At 44.0% G+C, this 18955-nt stretch overlaps 1 protein-coding gene across 1 annotated transcript; it reads right to left on the bottom strand.

Annotated features, from left to right (window-relative positions):
• Window positions 1-1883: 1883 nt before the first annotated feature.
• Window positions 1884-5121, bottom strand: IL36RN (interleukin 36 receptor antagonist). The gene is made up of 4 exons (XM_075562545.1): window positions 5093-5121; window positions 3466-3551; window positions 2326-2453; window positions 1884-2108 (listed from the first exon to the last, which is right to left on the bottom strand). The coding sequence occupies exons 1-4, from the start codon at window positions 5119-5121 to the stop codon at window positions 1884-1886; spliced, it is 468 nt and encodes a 155-aa protein (XP_075418660.1).
• Window positions 5122-18955: the final 13834 nt, after the last annotated feature.

The following is an 18955-nucleotide window of genomic DNA, read 5'->3' on the forward strand; positions in this document are numbered from 1 at the left end:
AGCCTGTGGAGCTGTCATGTGAGGACTGGCTGGGGCTAGGGCAGCGGTTCTCAACCTGTGGGTCACGACCCCTTTGGGGGATCGAGCGAAACTTTCACGGGGGTCACCTGATTCATCCCCATAGCAAAATGACAGTGATGAAGTAGCAATGAAAATGATTTTATGGTTAGGGGATCACAACATGAGCAACTGTGTGAAAAGGTCACTACGTGAGGAAGGTGGAAAACCACTGCTCTAGAGGACCTGCTTCCAAGCTCATTTATGTGATGTTGGCGGGACTTTACTTCTCCACCACACAGGTCTCTCAAAAGGGCAGCTCACAAATGTCGGTTGTGTTTGTCCAAAGGGAGTGGTTCAAAGGACAGAATGAGAAATCCTAAGATAGAAGCACAGCATTTCTATGTGCATCTAATTCTGGAAATGGCAGGCCATCGCTTCTGCCACATTTAATTCGTTACATCAATTCTGGGACAAGGCGAGAGGGGATATATCACTTATGAATCATTGGTGGCATTTTGGAAAATTGACCATCACATGTTAGCATCTCCAGGTCAAAGGATAGGAATTATTTTTGTATGTAAATGGCAAGCTCATGAGATTTCAGCCACACTTAACCCATCAGGTCCTCTTTCTCAATTGCTTCGCCCAAATCTGTCTTTTGAACCCTGCTTCTACAGTGGACAGTGGTCGAGCTCAAGTCTATTCCAATTCTGAGGGACATGGAAGCTGAGGACAATCATGAGAAACACTATGTCCACGCTGTTTAGTTCAGGATTAATTTCTTTTCTTTATTATCATGCAAGCGTTCTGTCTCCCTCGTAGAAGGTACAAATAAATAAAAAGAGCCGAAAGAAAGGCCTCACCCTGATATTGCTAAAATGTAAAGGCCTGCTTCCAGATATTTTTCTATGCGGAACTCTCTAGGTAGGAGGATTTGTTCTTAACTACTATGGAATTAAACAATAGATTACCTTATAACATGCTATTCTCACTTAAGGTACCGTGAGCATATATCTCATATGCATAGAGACCAGCTTCTTGGATTTTTATGGAACTTTGAGTTTCAAAAATGCACAACACGCCCTGCCCATCTTCCATCACCTTCTAAGCTGGCACCATTTCCCCAAGCACCACCACCCTCTCATGCCCAGGACTAGAGAACAAGGACCAATATCTCCTGGACACACATGGAAAAGGATGTGAAGGCAGCAGCGGCAAAGGAATGAGAGAGGGAGCTGGGCAGGGCACCCACCCTCTCTCGCCTGCACTGTCGTGAGTGACACTACCTCTGTGGGCATCTGATGGCAATAGGGCTCAACCACAGGCAGGGTGGCTTACAGAGTGCAGGGCGACGGGTCTACAAGTACAGAAAACAACAGCAGTTTCCACAGAGTCTCCTCCTACTCATGGCTTCCCATGTGTGTCAGAATACAATTGTGTTCCATAACTTCATAGTCTTAAATAGCTGATTTTTTTAAAAGTATGTCGCCAGGCCTTTCTTCCCAGTCGCCTCTTGTTGGCCTCAAAACTGCAATTTTTCTGCTAGCAGAGAAGCAGGTTAACCACTTGTGCCACCCAAGACTCCAATTGACAATTAAGACTAACTACTTGCCAGCTCTCCTCTAAACCTGGCCCCCCAGAAAGCTGTTTGTGTCACTCCTGCTTATCACAACATCACACAACATGAGGACCGCACAATAAGGAAGGAAAGTACAGGATGGACCTCACCTAAGTCTCAGATATGTTTAGCTAAACTAGGACCCAGGAGAAGGGCGTGCGGCCCAATGCCCAGTGACAGCAGCGAGGGAGTGGTTGCCATCAGTCTCCTCCTCTATCTGCTGCCCTAGGTAGCCTAGCCCAGGGAGTTCTGAGGGCACACTGCCTTAATCACACTGCTGGAAGTAGAAGTCTGTGATGGGGGCATCCAAGCTGGCATCCTCGGGGAGCTGGGTGAGTCTCAGAGGCTGGTCTGCTTCAGGCGCCGTGCAGAGGAACCAGCCTGGGTAGGCAGCTGACTCAAAGCTGGAAGTGAGGCCAGTGTCCCGCCTGTAGAAGGTGAAGCTCTTGGATTCTTCAGCGCTGAGGTAGAGCTCCATGATATTCACTGGCTACGAGCAGAGGGGCACACAGTAGGTGATGGACAGAGGTAACAGAGGAGAGCTGGCCAGAGAAAACAGACAAGGCTCAAGAGCAGAGACAGAGCTAAAACGAACCCAAAGCCTGTCATGCTGTTCTCTGTGGTGGCTCTTCAGCTACCAGACCCACACCGGGTTCAGTATCTGTTGACTTAGTCACAAGATGGGGAGGGTGCCTGACAGGACTTACCTCTAGTTTCAGGGTTGGCTCCTCCCCCATCCCACACGATAGGCACTGGGTCCCTCCCTGGATGCCCAAGATGACTGGGGAGAACCTGGCATCCAGTGATCGATTGGGGACAACGCTGATCTCCTCACCTAGGGAAGGAAGGACCAGATACAGTGGTCTTGGCTATTCTTGCCGTCCCTCTTCCCTGGCCCCGACTTTGGAGACGAGATCTGTGGAGATACCCCCTTGTAAGGCTGAGCCAAAGGAAAGCCCCATAGTATCTTTCTTGTTGCATCAACCCCGCGGAAAGAGGTGGTGGCGGGGTATCTCTTGCTAGTGAGCCCAGAATGAACTTTGTGATCTAGAAGTATACTGTACCATCTTCCACCGATCCCTTTGCTCAGGATGAAATCATCCTTACCTTTCCAGGCCTTGCTTAAGTCTTTTACCTCCAAGATTGCTCTGAACTGCTGTAGCACACTATGGCTCTCTCCCCTCTTGTCTGTTCCTGGCTTTGTTCAGTATCTTCTGGATATCTTTCTACGCCCCTGCCCTCCCGCCCCCGGTGAGATTCCTGAAAACAGAGGGGGGTCCCATCCCTCACCGTACCATTCTACTACCCACAGGTGGTCTAGTCTAGTATCAGTGGGCATCAGCACGAGGGGAGAGTGTCCTAGGGGAGCGAGGGAGCCCCGTGTTAGAAAGCAGGCTCTGGTACAGTGGAGCCAGGGGGCAGAGGAGCACCAGGGCATGCCACCCATTCTTTGGCCCCGGTACTCCGAGAATTCAGACCCCTCAGCGAACAGAGGGGACCCAAAGTAGAAGGGCGGAGACCCCAACCCCATAGGCAGAAGGGCACTGAGAGCACTGGCTCCCTGGGCAATGGGCCGATGGGACAAAGCCCGTCTCTAATGTACTGTCGAAACACTCTACGTGGAAAATGCTCCCACCTCCGCACACAGTCTGCAGCCAGCGCGGAAACCCACCTTCTCTCTTTCTCGTCCTTCCTCAGAACCCATGAGATGACACCATGGCCAGTGGGCCAGGCCCGAGCTTCATGGGCCCGTGTTCCTTTACATGGCGATCCTAAGCCCTCTTGAGGTCCCCTCCCCTCACAAGGTGTGAAGACCTGTGACAGCAGGGCCATGTGGTGCCACAAACCTTTAATGATCTTCCCGGCGTGCAACCCACCGGCCCGAAGCTGGTTCTCGTGCAGGTAAAGCACCTTCAGAGCCGAGTCCTTCATTCTGCAGCATGGGGATCACGCGAGACTCTGTTAGTGAGGGACTGGCCCTTGGGTGGCCGACTCCAGAGAGCCGGTCACCCTGCATCAGGCATTTATTTTATCTCCCTCCCCTCCCTGTCTTCTTTCCTAGCCCTGCTGGGATCTTACTGTATCCATAGGCCCCATCCCATCCCAGTCTCTCCTCAGAGACTGCAGTTTGCTCCTTCGTCCTCGTCAGTTTTGTTTTTCTATATCACCAATCACCTGTTTTGTGTTGGGAAGGAAACTGGGCTGAGAGTCAGAGGCCCCGGCTCATTGACAGGCAGACTGATTGCCCTCTCTGAGTCTGAGCCTCCCATGGCTAAACTAAGACTCTTAGGTAGATAAACCATAGGCCAGTGTAGGAAGTCTGGTGGCTTCGTGGGTTATGCCTTGTACTGCTAGCACAAGCTCCGAAGTTCCAACCCACCACTTGCTCTTAGGAGAAAGATGAGGCTGTCAGCTCCAGTAAAGATTTAGAGCCTCAGAAACACCAGGGGCCAGTTCTAGTCTGTCCAGTAGTCAAAACTGACTGCAATTCTGGCCTCTCTCCTTCCCCCAATCCCTGCCCCCTGCCCCACCCTACCCCGCCCCCCCCAGGTTAAAACCTGATTCTTCATTTATATTAATGACATCAACACAGATTTTCCTACTACGTGAGGAACTTCTTAATGTAACCCCTTCATTTTACGTTTTGAATTTTTTTTCGATGATCTGAATCTATTTTCGAATGCCTTGCGAAATGAAAGATGTGCCTGAACGTGGGTTTCTCCGGCTGTAAAATAAGGCGGGATCTGGGGAGTATGCCGTGTGGGCATTGGTTTGGGGTTCAGCTAAGTACAATTAAGCAAGTCTCTTTACTTCAGACAGCCAGGAAATCATTAATATACTAAATTGCATGGTCATTTTCGACAAAGGGGCCACAGAAAACCTCTTTTCCCACATTTATGACCAGGGAGCTTCGTTGTAGAAAGAGCGAGCATCTCATAGGACTTCAGGTTTGTGCAGCACATCTTGGGGGGTGCTATTCCAGAGTCTGAGGTCAATCAAAGCCAGGAGCAAGCTCCTTCTCTGTTGTAAAATCCAGGGCATAGCAGAGTGCCTGGCTCTAGTAAACGACCACTCATTTATATTTTACCTCAAGAGATGGCAAGGAGGCGGCAGCACAGAACAGTTGGGTTGACATCAATTTAGTGTGGTGGGGGGCAACAGCAGCGTGCCAAGCCAGGTCTCCTGACTTCCGGATCCACTCTCATTGCTTATAGCCTAGCATCCACTCGGGGGGTTCATTTGTCCCTCCTCAACCTCAGGGAGCCCCCATGAAGTAGCTCGAGAAGTCTGGAGAATGTCTCTCACACAGAGAGGTGCTGTTCACAGCTTCCCAATGATCTGCCCCTCCTGCAAGAACCACAGCTCGGAGCACCTGTACTCCACTCCTGCCCCAGGAGCTTGGAAAACTGGTCTACCCAGACTCAGCTCCCCCAGGGGCACCACCCCCTCAGAGTCAGGGGGTCAGATACTCACCGGAAGCACAGCACCCCACTGAGGACCATCTTGAACTCCACAGTACATAAGCTCCTCGGTTTTGAAATAAATAACAGAAAGCCTTAGTAGAAGCAGCCTGCGGGCCAGCGCTGTGTAGCAGGGACGTGGCACAGAGATGGGTATCCTGAGTCTGGGAGCCAGAGAAGAGTGAACTAGTCTCCCAAGGGCACCGCGGAGTTTCTCCAGGCCACAGCTTGTGGTGTCAGCGACTTCTCCATGGATGGCTCAGCCCTTTTAAGTATGCATTAGGGAGGAACCCTGAAACTGCGGCCACAACCTGGCGAGGAGCAGGGTTTTCCAGCGTGATTTCACACCGCCCTAAAGCCACCAGAAACGCCTGCTGCTCATTCTTCCTCTGAGGAGGGCATCTTGGGGAGACAAACCCTTTGCAATCATTTGAAAGAACTTCCTCAGGACTTTCCAACTCACTGACCCATCAGGTGTTTCCAGATCCAAGGAAGTCAGTACAGCTAGCAGCACAGGGACAACTTTATTCAGCATGACCTCTTCCTCCTCATCCCTCCCTCTCTCTCTAGCCCCTCCTCCTTTTCTCCCTCCCTCTGCCGGCTTCCTCTCCCTCTGTTCTTTCTTAGCCACAGGAGAAAGAGAACTTTCTCTTCCCATAGAGTTTCAGCCTTGGAAACCTCCACGGGCACTAGGAGTTGATCTCAACTGGATGGCCGTGAGTTCTGTTTTGGGTTCATTGGAGGCGGGGCGCTCCTGCCTTGAAGACGTTTGAGCCCCCTGTTCCTCAAAGTAAAACCCCGAAAGGCAGATGACCAAAGAGAGCAACGCGGAGATGCTGTCGCTGAGTGTGTGACCAGGAAGCCAGGGAGAGCCCTCCGTCCTGCGCCCTCCTCTGTGCATATAACTATAGACGGCCACCGAGCCCATCGCAGGGCCACCCGCCTGTTCTCCCTTTACGCCTGCTGCTTTCAGAGAGCAATACAGTGGACTGGCTTTCGTTGTTGACGATGAGTAATCCCTGGCTATCTAGTCTTGACTCGGTGAGCTGCTAAGCAGAAGGCCAACAGATGGAAGTCCCCAGCTGCTCCTCAGGAGTGAGACCGGGCTGCCTGCTCTGCCATCTCTCCACGGCAGGGAGCTGGGTTTCATATCGCACTTCAGGGCACAGCTGTGCATCGCTATCAGTCCAGTCAATTAAGGCAAAATGGTTAACACTCACCTGCTAACACAAAGGTTGGCATTTCTAAGCCACCCAGCTGCTCCTTGGAAGTCTCCTTCCATAAAGATCACTGTCTAGAAAACCCCGTGGAGCAGTTCTCTTCTGCCACAAGAGCCACGATGAGTCAGAATTCACTTGGCAATCAACCATAGTAGCATGACCATTGATGATGAGGATGATGATGATCAATGACTTTTTTGTGCCATGGGAAATCACATTCCAACACATATCTTTGTGCCATCCTGTTTGCTCGAGTGTCTGATTGTTTTGTTAGTAAATAAAATCTAGCTCACATCCTCTTTCTCAAATATCTACTTCAGGAAATAAGATTTGATCGTGGAACAATTTGTGCCACTTGAACATTTCCAGGCACTCTCTCTAATGGATCCTGAGTAATGGTAAGGATCCGTGGATTTCAATCAATTTAATTTTGTTTTAAGGACCACTGAAGCTGTTTATTGTTAAAGCATATATTTTGAAGAGATGAAATTCATGTATATTGGCTCAAAAGGCTTAGAGTGTTAAAAAGTTTAAGAATAAAGTATTAAGCTATTGACTGAAATAAAAAACACAAGGGAATAAAAATGTACTCTTTCATCAAAAGTATAATGAGTTTTATGAAGTTAGTAAATAAGTATTACAAGCACAGCTCCATCTGATGTTTTAGAGCTATGGATGGAAGAAACATTCCCACGGTGCTTAGAATACTCTGTTGCTAAGACGACCATTTTGAAAAAGCAAGGAAGGTAAATTGGTGGTCTCCACATTGGGCAGGTCCCCAGCCACCCACCTTAGAAAGAACCCAAGTAAAAGTGCCATTTCCACAACTGGTTCCCTGAAGTCAACAGAATATCAGGTATGCGTCCTCCTGAATTCAAAACTAGATATGAGTGTTGTTTCACTTAAAGAAGCTAAAATCACATCTCCTTCAGGTGACCGTCTCTGACTCCCTGGCCCCTGTGAAGGGCGCTCAGGTGCCCGCAGAACACCGCTGAGGAGCCGAATGGAGCGATCCTCACTTCCTGCCTTCCACAGGATGAGGCATGAACAGAACCAGACAGGGCGGAGCTTGCCAAGGCCACAAAGCTGTCTGTTCTGCAGTGTGCTTCCAGGAGGATGAATACCAGATAGATGAATGAAGGGAGGGAGGGAAGGAGGGATGCATGAACTAAGAAGGTGAAAGAGGGGGAAATGACATGAAATCTGCTAAGCAGAATTTTCTAAACTTGGAAATAAAATAAAATGTTGACTCCACTGGCTTTCATTGCCACCCTTGAACACATCAAATAGTTTCCAAGAATAGCTACTTCCTTCTCTAGGGAATGTATCGTAGCTTAATATTCATGTCTGTTGACTAGCCCCAGACTCTGTGAAGGTAGATGTCCACTAAGAGAAATTGATAAAGTGCAAGTGATTTCTAATAGAAAATAGAGCCTTTAGGCTGCCATTTTATTGACCTGCAATTTATCAAATAGGTTTTAGTCTAATCTAGCCAACCTATTCCAGTATTTTTTTCTGACTGATGATATAATTCTGTTCCCCGAATTAGCCTTTGAATCAGCTTTATCGGTTACCCCATTTATTAGTCAAGAAAATAAATTTTTGTGATATACTTACTCTATGAGACTCTTGGTTTAAATTTGTTGAAAACCAAACTTTTGGACCACCGAAACTGATCTTCTCTGTACACCTTCACCCAATTCGTAACAAAAAGTAAAATAAAAAACAAAACAAACAAACAAAAAAACACTGTGGTGAAGTGAATTCTGACTCATAGCAATGCTAAATGACACAGAATTGTCCCATGGGTATCTGAGGCTGTAAGTCTTTCCAGAAGCAGATGGCCACATCGTTCTTCCAGTTGGTGGGCTCGACTGAACCACTGAGCTCTCAGTTAGCGACCCAGAACTTTATCCAACTGCATCAGGGACCACCTAAGGACAATGTTATTTTCCTCCAAATTAACACCTTACAGGCCGTGGTTTAAAAACGCCAATGTTAGTTTTGGTTGTTGTTGATTTTTTAAAATGGCACCACAATGTTTACAGCAACACCTCCAAGGGTGAGGCAGTGGTGGCCAAACGAATGTAGAAGGTGCATGTTATTTGCCTAAAAATATACTGTGTTCACAAATTATTAGATAACCAATTACACTGCTACAGAGCCCATCTGCGCTTTGTCTTCACAGTCGGCAGTTTCTTCTCTTGCTGTTTTCAGCCCACAGTCTTCAGTGGACACTGTGGATTCTCCAAGGAGCTCAGTAAGTCTGGGAAAGTGCCCGGGAAGCTGTTGCCGACTTCAGAAGGACGCTGTTCCCCAGTGTGGCTTCTTACTACACTTGTGAAAGTCCGTTGCACTGGAGATGAGGGCTGGTTTCTGCTCCTGCTGCAGAAATGCATATTCCACACAGCCACTGTACACACGGCACACACAAACAGTTCATTATAATGTACTAATACTACTATACCATCATCATTAAAGTAATCAATACTCAATTGGTGTTCACTATGTCCCTGTAACTATGTTTAGAGGTTTGTGCCATTTCTTTTTCATAATTGCTTTTTGTGGTGAATGTTATCCTTATCTTGATTTGGGGCATATGGAAACTGATACATAGAAAAATAACATTTCCTAATATGAGATCAGTAATTAGCATTTGAGCCAGGACACTGAATACAAAACTCTTGACCCCTGTATTAATTTGAAACATAGCAGACAGAGTAATCCTTTTACTACCTAGGTCATGACATGCCACTTCTGTGCTCTCGATATCTGTGAGAATAAGAGTCAAGTCCTCAACACGCCTCTAAGACCCTACACAATTGGATTCCCATTCATCCTGGGCCTAGCCCTCCTCTACCCATGCAGCACATTCGAGCTCTGTAGACCTCTTGCTCTTCTTTGAACATACCAGGCATGCTACTGCCTCAAAGAGAGGAATGTTGCATGAATTGTACACCGTATCACATTTAAAGTCCAGGGAATTGCCTGGCACTGTGTTTCTTTTTTTCCTTCCAATTTTAGATGATTGTCTTCATTTTTGTATCCATTATAATTAGTGCTCTACTTCCTCCAATCTCTCATGTCATATTTCTAAAAGTCTCATTTCTGTCTTTATACATTGACCTATCTTGGATTGCACATAAAGAAAACCATGTAAAAAAATTCCAACAACAATTAAACCAAGAAAATCCTCAATCCAAAAGAAAGCAGAAAATAATAAAAACTAGAACAAATTGTAAATGTTTCAAAAAAGAAAACAAAAGGTCAGTTGCTGAATTTTAACCTAACTGTATCTACTCTACAGTATTCTACTTCCCAATGCACTCTGTCTGAAGCCCCGCTATTTAATTGCCTGGTCGGTGGTCTAAGGGGATTCAGTGGAGGTTTAATTCCTATGGACTCTGAAAATTGATTTTGAGGTTTCACTGTCATCCATAGCCTTCTGCAAAGCAAGTGCTCGGGATTTAAGCTCTAACACAATTTCCTCCTCTGATTTTGGATTCTATTACTTACAATCCTTGGATCACATCGGCTGGTGTTCTTTCTATGTGACATCTTCCTTAGAGGGCTATTTGCTTCAAGTCAAACCTGTAAGTCCACAGACTCTATTCTTTCTAATTACCAGGCACCATCTGGTTTCATCACCGCAATCTGCTACAGCACATAGCTATGGCTTCAGTGGTCACTTCTTTAGCGTAAGCAGAGAAGGGCTACATCAGAAGAACTAATTGTTCTTAAATTGGGGCTTACAATTAAGAGTGAGTTCAAAATATATTCATATATAGAAGGTTTCTATAGATCCCTGGTTCACTTTAGAGGGAGCATTATGCAGTTTCTTGTTAAATAAAAGAAGTAAACTGAAGAGGACATCTAACAATTCTAATGGCACGGTCATGAAGACAGCCAGGGGTTCAGAATTTAAAGTACTAGTGAGAAAAGGAAAGCCTCCGTATAGAGGAAAGCTTATTGGACTGAATGCCTAGACGACTCACTTGCACCGATTAAAAACTTAAACGACTGAAGTGGTTAAGGAAACAATGAGGATTAGACACAAGGCAAACATTTTGCTAATGCTCATTTACTAAATCTAAACTACGCCTGCAGAGCTCAGGCATGTCAGAATATGAAAACAGCAAATAGGTGTGGGTCATAAGTTGCCGATTGTAAGGCAATTTTGAAAGGAAGAGAGTTGAATCAAAGTCTGATGGTGTCGATGTCCATGATGTGGGGACAGCAGTCACCTGCTGCTTCTCACGTTGGGCGCTTCCATCTTAAATCGGAGGGGAGTGCAGGTCCTGCCATCGGCAGCAGGTGTATCACTTTGTTCTGGAATTTCATTTTACTCCTCAGACCCTGCTGTGCTCTCAGTCCTGTTGATGTCACAATTCAGACAAGAGGTTGGCAGCGTTTCGCCCACGGGCCACGTTCCGCTCACTGTATACTTCTATGAAGTTTACTGGAGCCTAGCCATGCTCATGTGCTTTCATATTGTCTATGGCTGATTTTGCATTCCAGGGGTAGAGTGACATCTCTCTGTGACAAAAATTGCATGATTCTTTGTGGGGGAAAAATACGGACCCCAGATTAAGACGGTCTCAGGGCAAATCCAATTTGTGATTTACCAGCTGTGTGTCTTTGGCCAAGTTACTTAACTTTTCTGCGTTTCGGTGTCCTCAGCTATCAACTTAGATAATAGTATTTACTTTTGGATAGTTGTTAGGATCAAATGAGTTAAAGCATGTAAATTGTCTGAAATAGTATCTGGCATATATATATATATATATATATATATATATATATATATATATATATATATATATATATTCAGTTCTTTCATCAGCATCATCATTAGCTGTGTGGCCTTGGAAAATTTGGAACATCTCTCTGAGTCTCATTTAATTTTCCTCTAGAGAGAAGAGTAATATACATTTCACTGGGTTGCTATGAAGGCTGGATGGGACAAAGATTGAGGCAGAAGACAATTAGCACATAGCACAAACCCAATATACTTGTATCTTTCTTTCTTTAAGGATCATTTTATTGGGGGACCTTACAGCTCTTATAACAATCCATACATCAATTGCATCAAGCATATTTGTATGTATGTTGCCATCATTATTTTCTAAGAATTTACCTTCTTTTTGCTAAACATTTACATTCTATTTGAGCCCTTGTATACTTGTTTCTTGTCCCTCTCCCCCACTTTCCCATTGCTTATGTGCCTCCTCCCCAGGTTTGTGTACAGAATACTGGTAACCAGGTGAATGCTAAGTTTAAACTGACCTAAGGGTGAAACTGATTAGAAACCAGATGCAGTCCTTTTTTTGTTTGTTTGATTTCTAATGAATTTACTGAATATGCTTCTATTTTCAAATTTTACATACAGTTTTTTTAAAAAAACATTTCATTAGAAGTTCTTACAGATATTATTATAGCCCATAGTTCCATTAGATCAAGCATAATTGTGTGATTGCTGCCATCATAATTTTCAATACATTTTCTTTTTTAAAAAACATTTTATTAAACATTTTATCAGGGACTCATACAACTCTTATCACAATCCATACATACATCAATTGTGTAAAGCACATCTGTACATTCTTTGCCCTCATCATTTTCTTTTCCTTTTTTTAAAAAACATTTTATTAGACGCTCATACAACTCTTATCACAATCCATACATATACATACATCAATTGTATAAAGCACATATGCACATTCTTTGCCGTGATTAGGGGGCTTTTATAACCCAGAAAAGAGAAGGCACTGACTCAACCTAGATTCCTCCAGTACACTTTTGGTGTTTTCAAATCATTGGCTAAAGCAGATGGTACATGGTGCGCGTAGTGGGGCACATATTGGGGTGAACAGAATTCCTTGCTTGGTAGAATGGCTTAGGCACTCAAAGCCTCCATGAAAGCCCTGTCTGGCACCAGAGATGACTACAACAATGCACAGTCACACAGCTTCAAGGGAGCTGTGAGCAGAAGGGAAGTCCAACAGGATCCCAGAACTCCCACTTCCACCAGAGCCATGCCATATAATGACCACGAGAAGCCACAAGAAGTGGGCCACTTGGCCCACAAGTATATTTAAGAAGCATTGAAACCCTTGGGGTCTTATCAGTTGGGTTGCTTGCCTCTCCGTATAAAGTTAGTCATTCATTTTCCCCCTTAAAAAAAGAGAGAGAGAGAATAAGGGCATCTTTGTCTGGTTCCTGTGTGTAAGCGAAATGCTTTCATTTTCCTTCCGTTGAGCCACATGTTGGCAATTAGGCTTAGTGCACTTTGCCTATTTTGTTGAGTATTTTTTTTAATCAGGAATGCATGTTGGAGATGACCAACTGCATGTCATGTGTGTGTAGATTGACATGGTCGTATGGTTCTTATCTTTTGTTTGTGGTGGATTACATTAATTGTTTGAGTCACTGGCTTACAGTGCATTTTTAAAAAATCTTTTGTTGGATTGTATTGGCCAGTAATTTGTTGAAAACGTTTGCATCTGCGTACGTGAGGGATATAGGTTTTCTATCTTGGTAATGTCATTGCTGATTTAGACATCAGGGTCATGCTTGCTTTATAAAATGAACTTGCTTCATAAAAATGCTGTCCTTTTCTATAATCTGGACTCTTTTGTGCATAATGGGTGTCAACTTTTCTCTGAACGTGCTAGAATTCCCTGGCGAAGCCGTCTGGCCCTGCACTTCCTTTGTTGGGAGTTGATAAATGACCTGATCTATTTCTTTGGCTGTTGTTGTTATGTTATGTTATGTTATGTTATGTTATGTTATGTTATGTTGAAGTTTTCTACATCAGTCTGCGGTAATTTGGGTAGATAGTGCATTTCTAGACAATCCATTTCATCTAGGCTTTCAGTTCTGTTGGAGTTCTGTCTTTTGCAGTAATGTAATCCACAGGGGTGGCATGGATGGAGGATTAGGCACTGAGCCATGCTGGGATTGGCTAGGTCACTGAGCTGTGTCAGTCACACAAGGTCCAGGTCTGGTGACTGGGGGGCAGATCATGGCTGTCTGGATGGATATCTGCAGCCAACAGGGCAGCATGAGCACTGGATCCCTCTCAAGTGGGGTTGCCCCTTCTTCCCCTGCCCCAACTTGCTTCTGTAGTCTCCAGGATGTAAAGGTTCAAGTCGCTGAACTGTCCAGCTGTTTTCTGAGGTTTCAGGTCATCTGGTCCCTCTTTTGTGCTGATTCTCCCCTTATTGTTGTGGAAGGATTCCCCCATCCCTATGTATGTTCAGTGGACCATCTTGCCCCAGAACTCGACACCTGCTGATCCAAGAAGAACTTACTATTGATCCTTGAACACTTAAAATTAAATAACTAGGTATTCTTTCATTTCTGTTAGTAGGATCATTTAGACTTCAGTATACCAGTCTTTTACACCCTTTGTTAAATTTATTCCTACTTGTTTTATATTTTTGACGCTTTTGAAAATGGAATTGAGTTTAGTCTTATTTTTCAATTGCTGAGAGGGTGTAAAGATGCAATTAACTCTTGTAAACCAACACTGTATTCTCTTACTTTATTCAATTCACTTACAAGTTTTAGAAGTTACTTTGTAGGTTCCTTAGAATTTTCCATGTAAACAACCATAATCTCTAGAAATAAGGACTATTATTCTAATTTTCTGATTTGCATGCCTCGTATTCTTTTAATGAAGCTATTGAAATGGTGAGAGCCTCCAGTAAAATGTTGGGTAGAAATGGAGGGAGGGAAGATATCCTTGTCTTCTTATCAAACATAGGGAAAACTCCTCCACTCTCACTTTAATTCTGGCTCTTGGTTATCTGTGGATACTCTGTTAACACATTGAAATGTCTTCTCCTAGTCCTGGTGTGCTAAGAGTTATCATCATGAGCAAGTGTGAATGTCTGTCGAGCACTTTTTCTACATCTATAAAAATAGCCATGCTATTTCCCTCAAGAATCCACCTGTTTGGTGGCATAAGGGATATACATTGGACTGCTAATTGCTTGTTTTCATTCACTAATGTCTGCAAAGTATTCATTCCATCAGGGCTTACACTTTTTCTTGTGAAAGTGTTGATCCAACAAGAGTAGATTCCACCATACTAAAAACTACACATACCCTTTTGTGTTAGGAATATCTCTTGTCATCATGTAGTTAATCTTTTTTTATTCTGTAAATATTTTTCTTTGTCTATAGGTTTAATATAAATCTATTGTGATTTCTGAAATAAGTGGATTCCTTTCTACCATCTCTTTTTTATCCCTTTATTTTAGTTCTATTGTCTTATTCTATTTTTTTTCTTTTTGCTGTATTTCTTTCTCTCTTTTTTCTTTTGGCCTTTATTTGGTGTGATTGATGTGACTATATTTGTTTCCTTTGTCATTATTCTTCCACCCCAGATGGGAAGTTATATACTTTCATCAGTTTGGTTGTTCATTACTCTAGCTATTTGAACACTATCTCTTAACTGAATTTAAAGTTAATTTTTTTAGCTAAGATTTTGCCATAGGAAGAAGGGTGGGCCCTATGGCAGAAGGATGACTGCTTACTAAGATATCTGATTATTCCCTTTGGGGATGTTCTTGGGTTTTGTGATGAGCTGAATGGGACTCTCTCGCCTTTGGTTCTAGGCAAGGACCAGGCAAGAGCCACTCACAGGCACAGGCATCGGAGTTCAACATTTGTTCCTGACTCATGCCACATAACAAATTTCGGCTCTATGCCCGGAGAGTTAAGATGAGGGAGTTGTCTGGCCGAAGCTCTGGTGGCATAAGGGTTATACATTGGACTGCTAACTGCAAGGTCAGCAGTTTAAAACCACCAGCCGCTCCACCAGAAGAAAGATGAGGCTTTCACAAGTCATCGTCTCAAAAAACCACAGGACAGTTCCATTCTGCCCTTAGGTTCACTGTGAGTCAGCATCAGCTCAATGGCACTGAGTGTGAGATTGAGGAGTCTGATTTCCAGGGTCCAATCTGGGACTAGGTTGCTCTCCTATACGAAAGTGAGGACACCAGATCCAGAAATCCGAGGCCACCCTTCCCTGGATTTGATTGAAAGCACAGGCATGTGACTTGCCTACGGGCTGGTGAGAAGAGGGATAGTTTGCCAGGCCTCGTCTGTCAGACCTGGGAAAACTGTTTTCTTGCTGAGTTTATTTTGCTGCATCTTTCACCCAGAACACAAGAATAGATGGAGGCGAATAGGGAAGGGGACCATGCCACTGGATCCATAGACTCTTATATCTCAAACTTTTGTCCTCCTATCTATCTCTGTATCTCCCTCTCCTATTCCTAGTATTTGAAACTGTGAAGTTAGCCTCTTCTCTCTGCTCTGAGATCATTCCCTGTCAAATGATCAAGCCCACTGCCTCCCAGTTGTGCCTAGAAGTCGTTACTCTTCTAGCTCTGTACACACATCAGCCAAACTTCTCATCGTGTAGTCAGACTGGACTCAGACTCTGGGATGTCAGCCAGCACTACACACACCACTCTGTGCACTGACACAGTGGGGCCATTAGAGGTCAGAGTTGCATTTGAGATCTCTTACCAGGAGCTACTTCTGTTACATAGTTATTGGTGTGGCTATTTATTGAAAACAAAAGGACATGACCAAACCCATTTTAAACTGTCCATTGTGAAGGCTCCTTTATCTTCAGAGAAAAAGAAGGGCTGGAAGGACTTGGTCTAGTCCAGAATGTTGACCGTCAGACAGACTTTCCAAGCACAGCCAGCAGTGTGGAGCGAGCTCTGTGGAACATGGGATTGTGGGTCTGGTCCAGGATCTCGGATCTCTCAGGCCTTCTCCATCATCAACATCACCTTGAACGAAAAAGAGAAGCATCCTCCCCACTGGGAAGCACAATGTGCCTATATCCCAAGCTATCTCCTTACCCAGGAAATAATATGATTTGGTCTCTGGGGCTATCTCATTCTCATTTAAGGCCCAGAAAAGTGAAGGGTAGTAGGGGAATCTCAGAAGATTTTCTTAATGTGGAGACGAGTGTTATCAACCAGACATCCAACAGTCAGACTGTCATAATTTCTGAGCATTTTGACCAAAGGTTCTATAGAAGAATCCTGACCAACCGAGGGAAATGCAGAAGACAATCCCAACTTATGGAACCTAGACTTTCTGGAGCTATCAAAGCAGAATGAAACCCCAAATCCATTCTCTGTAATAACCTTTAACCCTTTTCTCTAAAAGACCCCTTGTAACAAGAGCCCTGGTGGTATAATGGGTTGTGCTTTGGATGACGAGCAAGGCCAGAATCCCAAGGGACAAGCCACTCCTCTGGAGGGCAGCGAGGTATCCTGCTGCCATCAATATGTGCAGTCGCAGTTCTAGTCTGTCCTGTAGACTTGCTATGAGTCCGAGTGGACTCAATGGCAGGGAGTTGTTGTTATGTTCTGAAGTCTTCTTTAAACCAAAAAACTATTTAGTAGAGAATTATGCTTTGAGCACTTTGATTTTTTAAAGCACTAACCACCCTACCTAAATGAACACAGACAGGTAGAAATTTTAAACAGCGCAAACAAAAGAAGAACCTGAACAGTGGGGGTGGGGCTAAAAGAGGGATGATGTCAAGGGGTCCAGGAAGGAAAAGAGTGTTTGGAAACTGTGGTAGCAACTGTACAATCCTGCTTGACATGATTGCACTATGGGATGATATGATGTATTATTAACTTCCAATTAATAATATTTTTTTAAAAACTCTAAACAACACAAAAGATTCTAGTTCAATCAGCTTCAAGGTGAATTCTACCAAACATCCAGAGAAGAATTGGCACCAAATTCCACACAAACTCTTCCAAAATATAGAAAAAGATGGGATATCCCCAACTTCTCAACAAAATTCTAGCCAATGGGACCCAACAACATAACTAAATAACAATAACAGCAACAGATCAGGCTCAGATGGAGTTCATACAAGACTTGCAGATGATGCAACGTTAGTCCAACAATCAACATAACCCACTTTATTTGAACTTCGGTTTCTGAGCTCTGGGTTTGCAGAAGGCTATGGTTTACAGTGGAAGCCCTAAATCCGTTTCTGACTGTCCATATATATGCAGCCTCCATTGAATTCTCTCTGACCACTTTAACAATAATGTGAATGGCCTTGCCCTCATGCAGAGTGGATTAGAAAGTGGGTTACTACGCCTTCCCTAGCCCGTGCTAGGAGGTATCATGTAGCACTTAGGGCCTTAGTTTTCCCTTCATGGAAATAGGGTCACATGGTCATAAATCACACTCTGACTGACTTGGTCATAGGGTCCCAAGCCAATCTTCCCCACCTCCCCCACTGAGATTATTTTTCTAGTAGTTTTCTTGATATAGTATTCACAAATCATACAATTTCGTGGTTAAATCACTTTTAAAATTAGTTGTATATACATCATCACAATCAGTTCTAGTGCTTCCACCCCGCTCCTGCTCCAAATCAATCTTGTAAGCTCGTCTATCTAGCATAACATAAGGGTGTCCATCATAATTCCAGTCCCACTTCTGTAGTCCCCCGGAAACTGATCTGCCACCAATCATGATTCTGTGACCGTTTCCTTCCCTTCTCGTGTCTTAGTGAAGGGACTGAGTTTCTGCAAGTTCTAGGACTCCAGTATGAACGCATGCTAATAGTCTCCCCCAGGGGGATGTTTTGTCATAGTCTGTGTCCTGCTTAAGACTTAGTAAATGTTCTCCTTAGGCTTTATTAGAAATTTGGGGTCTCATTTGTCCCCTAAAACATTACCACATGATTAAATGAGGAAATATAACTGCCCAATTGAATCAATTCAGAAAGAGCATCCATTCCTAATGAAAAATGCTGGGGGGAAGTAGGAATAGAAGGGAAATCCTTCAATATATTTACAAGCATAATATATAGCACCATAGTCTGTGTGCACTATCAAACATCACTAAAAACAAACCAACAGCAGTAGACAAACTAGATGACCGGGACTTCTTAAAATTTAGACACTGTTGCACATCAAAACATTTCACCAAAAGAATTGAAAGGAAAGGCGAACTGGCAGGAAAACATTGGCAACAACATAGTGGATAAGAAATTAATCTCCAAAATTCACAGAAAACTTTAACACCCAATCCATATTTAAAATTAGGCAAAGGACGTGAACAGACACCTCACTCAAGAAGACAGCACATGCATGAAAGAATGCTGATAATCATCAGCAATTGGACAGGTACAAAGTGAAACAGCAGTAAGAAATCATCTCACCCCAAGATTATTAACAAATGCTGCTGAGGGTATGGAGAGACTGGAATCCTCATGCACTGTTGATGGAATTACACAGTGGTTTGATTGACAAACAGCATGGTGATTCCTTTAAAATTTGGAAATACAAATACCATACAATCCAGCAATCCTACAACTGGGCATATATCCTAGAGGAAAAAAGAACTGTGATACAAATAGATATGTGCATGCCCACATTCATCCCAGCACTAAGTGCAAGAGCAAAAAGGGGGAAACAACCTAAATGCTTTCTTCACGTGTGATGTTCTTGTCTTTCCACAGCCATTCAGGCTTTCTCTTACTCAGGTTCAATGAGTCAAATCTGTTCTTGAAATGTTCTCTGAATATACTCAATGTTGTATTTTGGCTCCTAGGGGCTTGCTTGAATTTTTTTTTCAACTTGATCATT

The sequence above is a fragment of the Tenrec ecaudatus genome, chromosome 11 (assembly GCF_050624435.1).
Source record: "Tenrec ecaudatus isolate mTenEca1 chromosome 11, mTenEca1.hap1, whole genome shotgun sequence".
Lineage (NCBI taxonomy): Eukaryota > Metazoa > Chordata > Mammalia > Afrosoricida > Tenrecidae > Tenrec > Tenrec ecaudatus.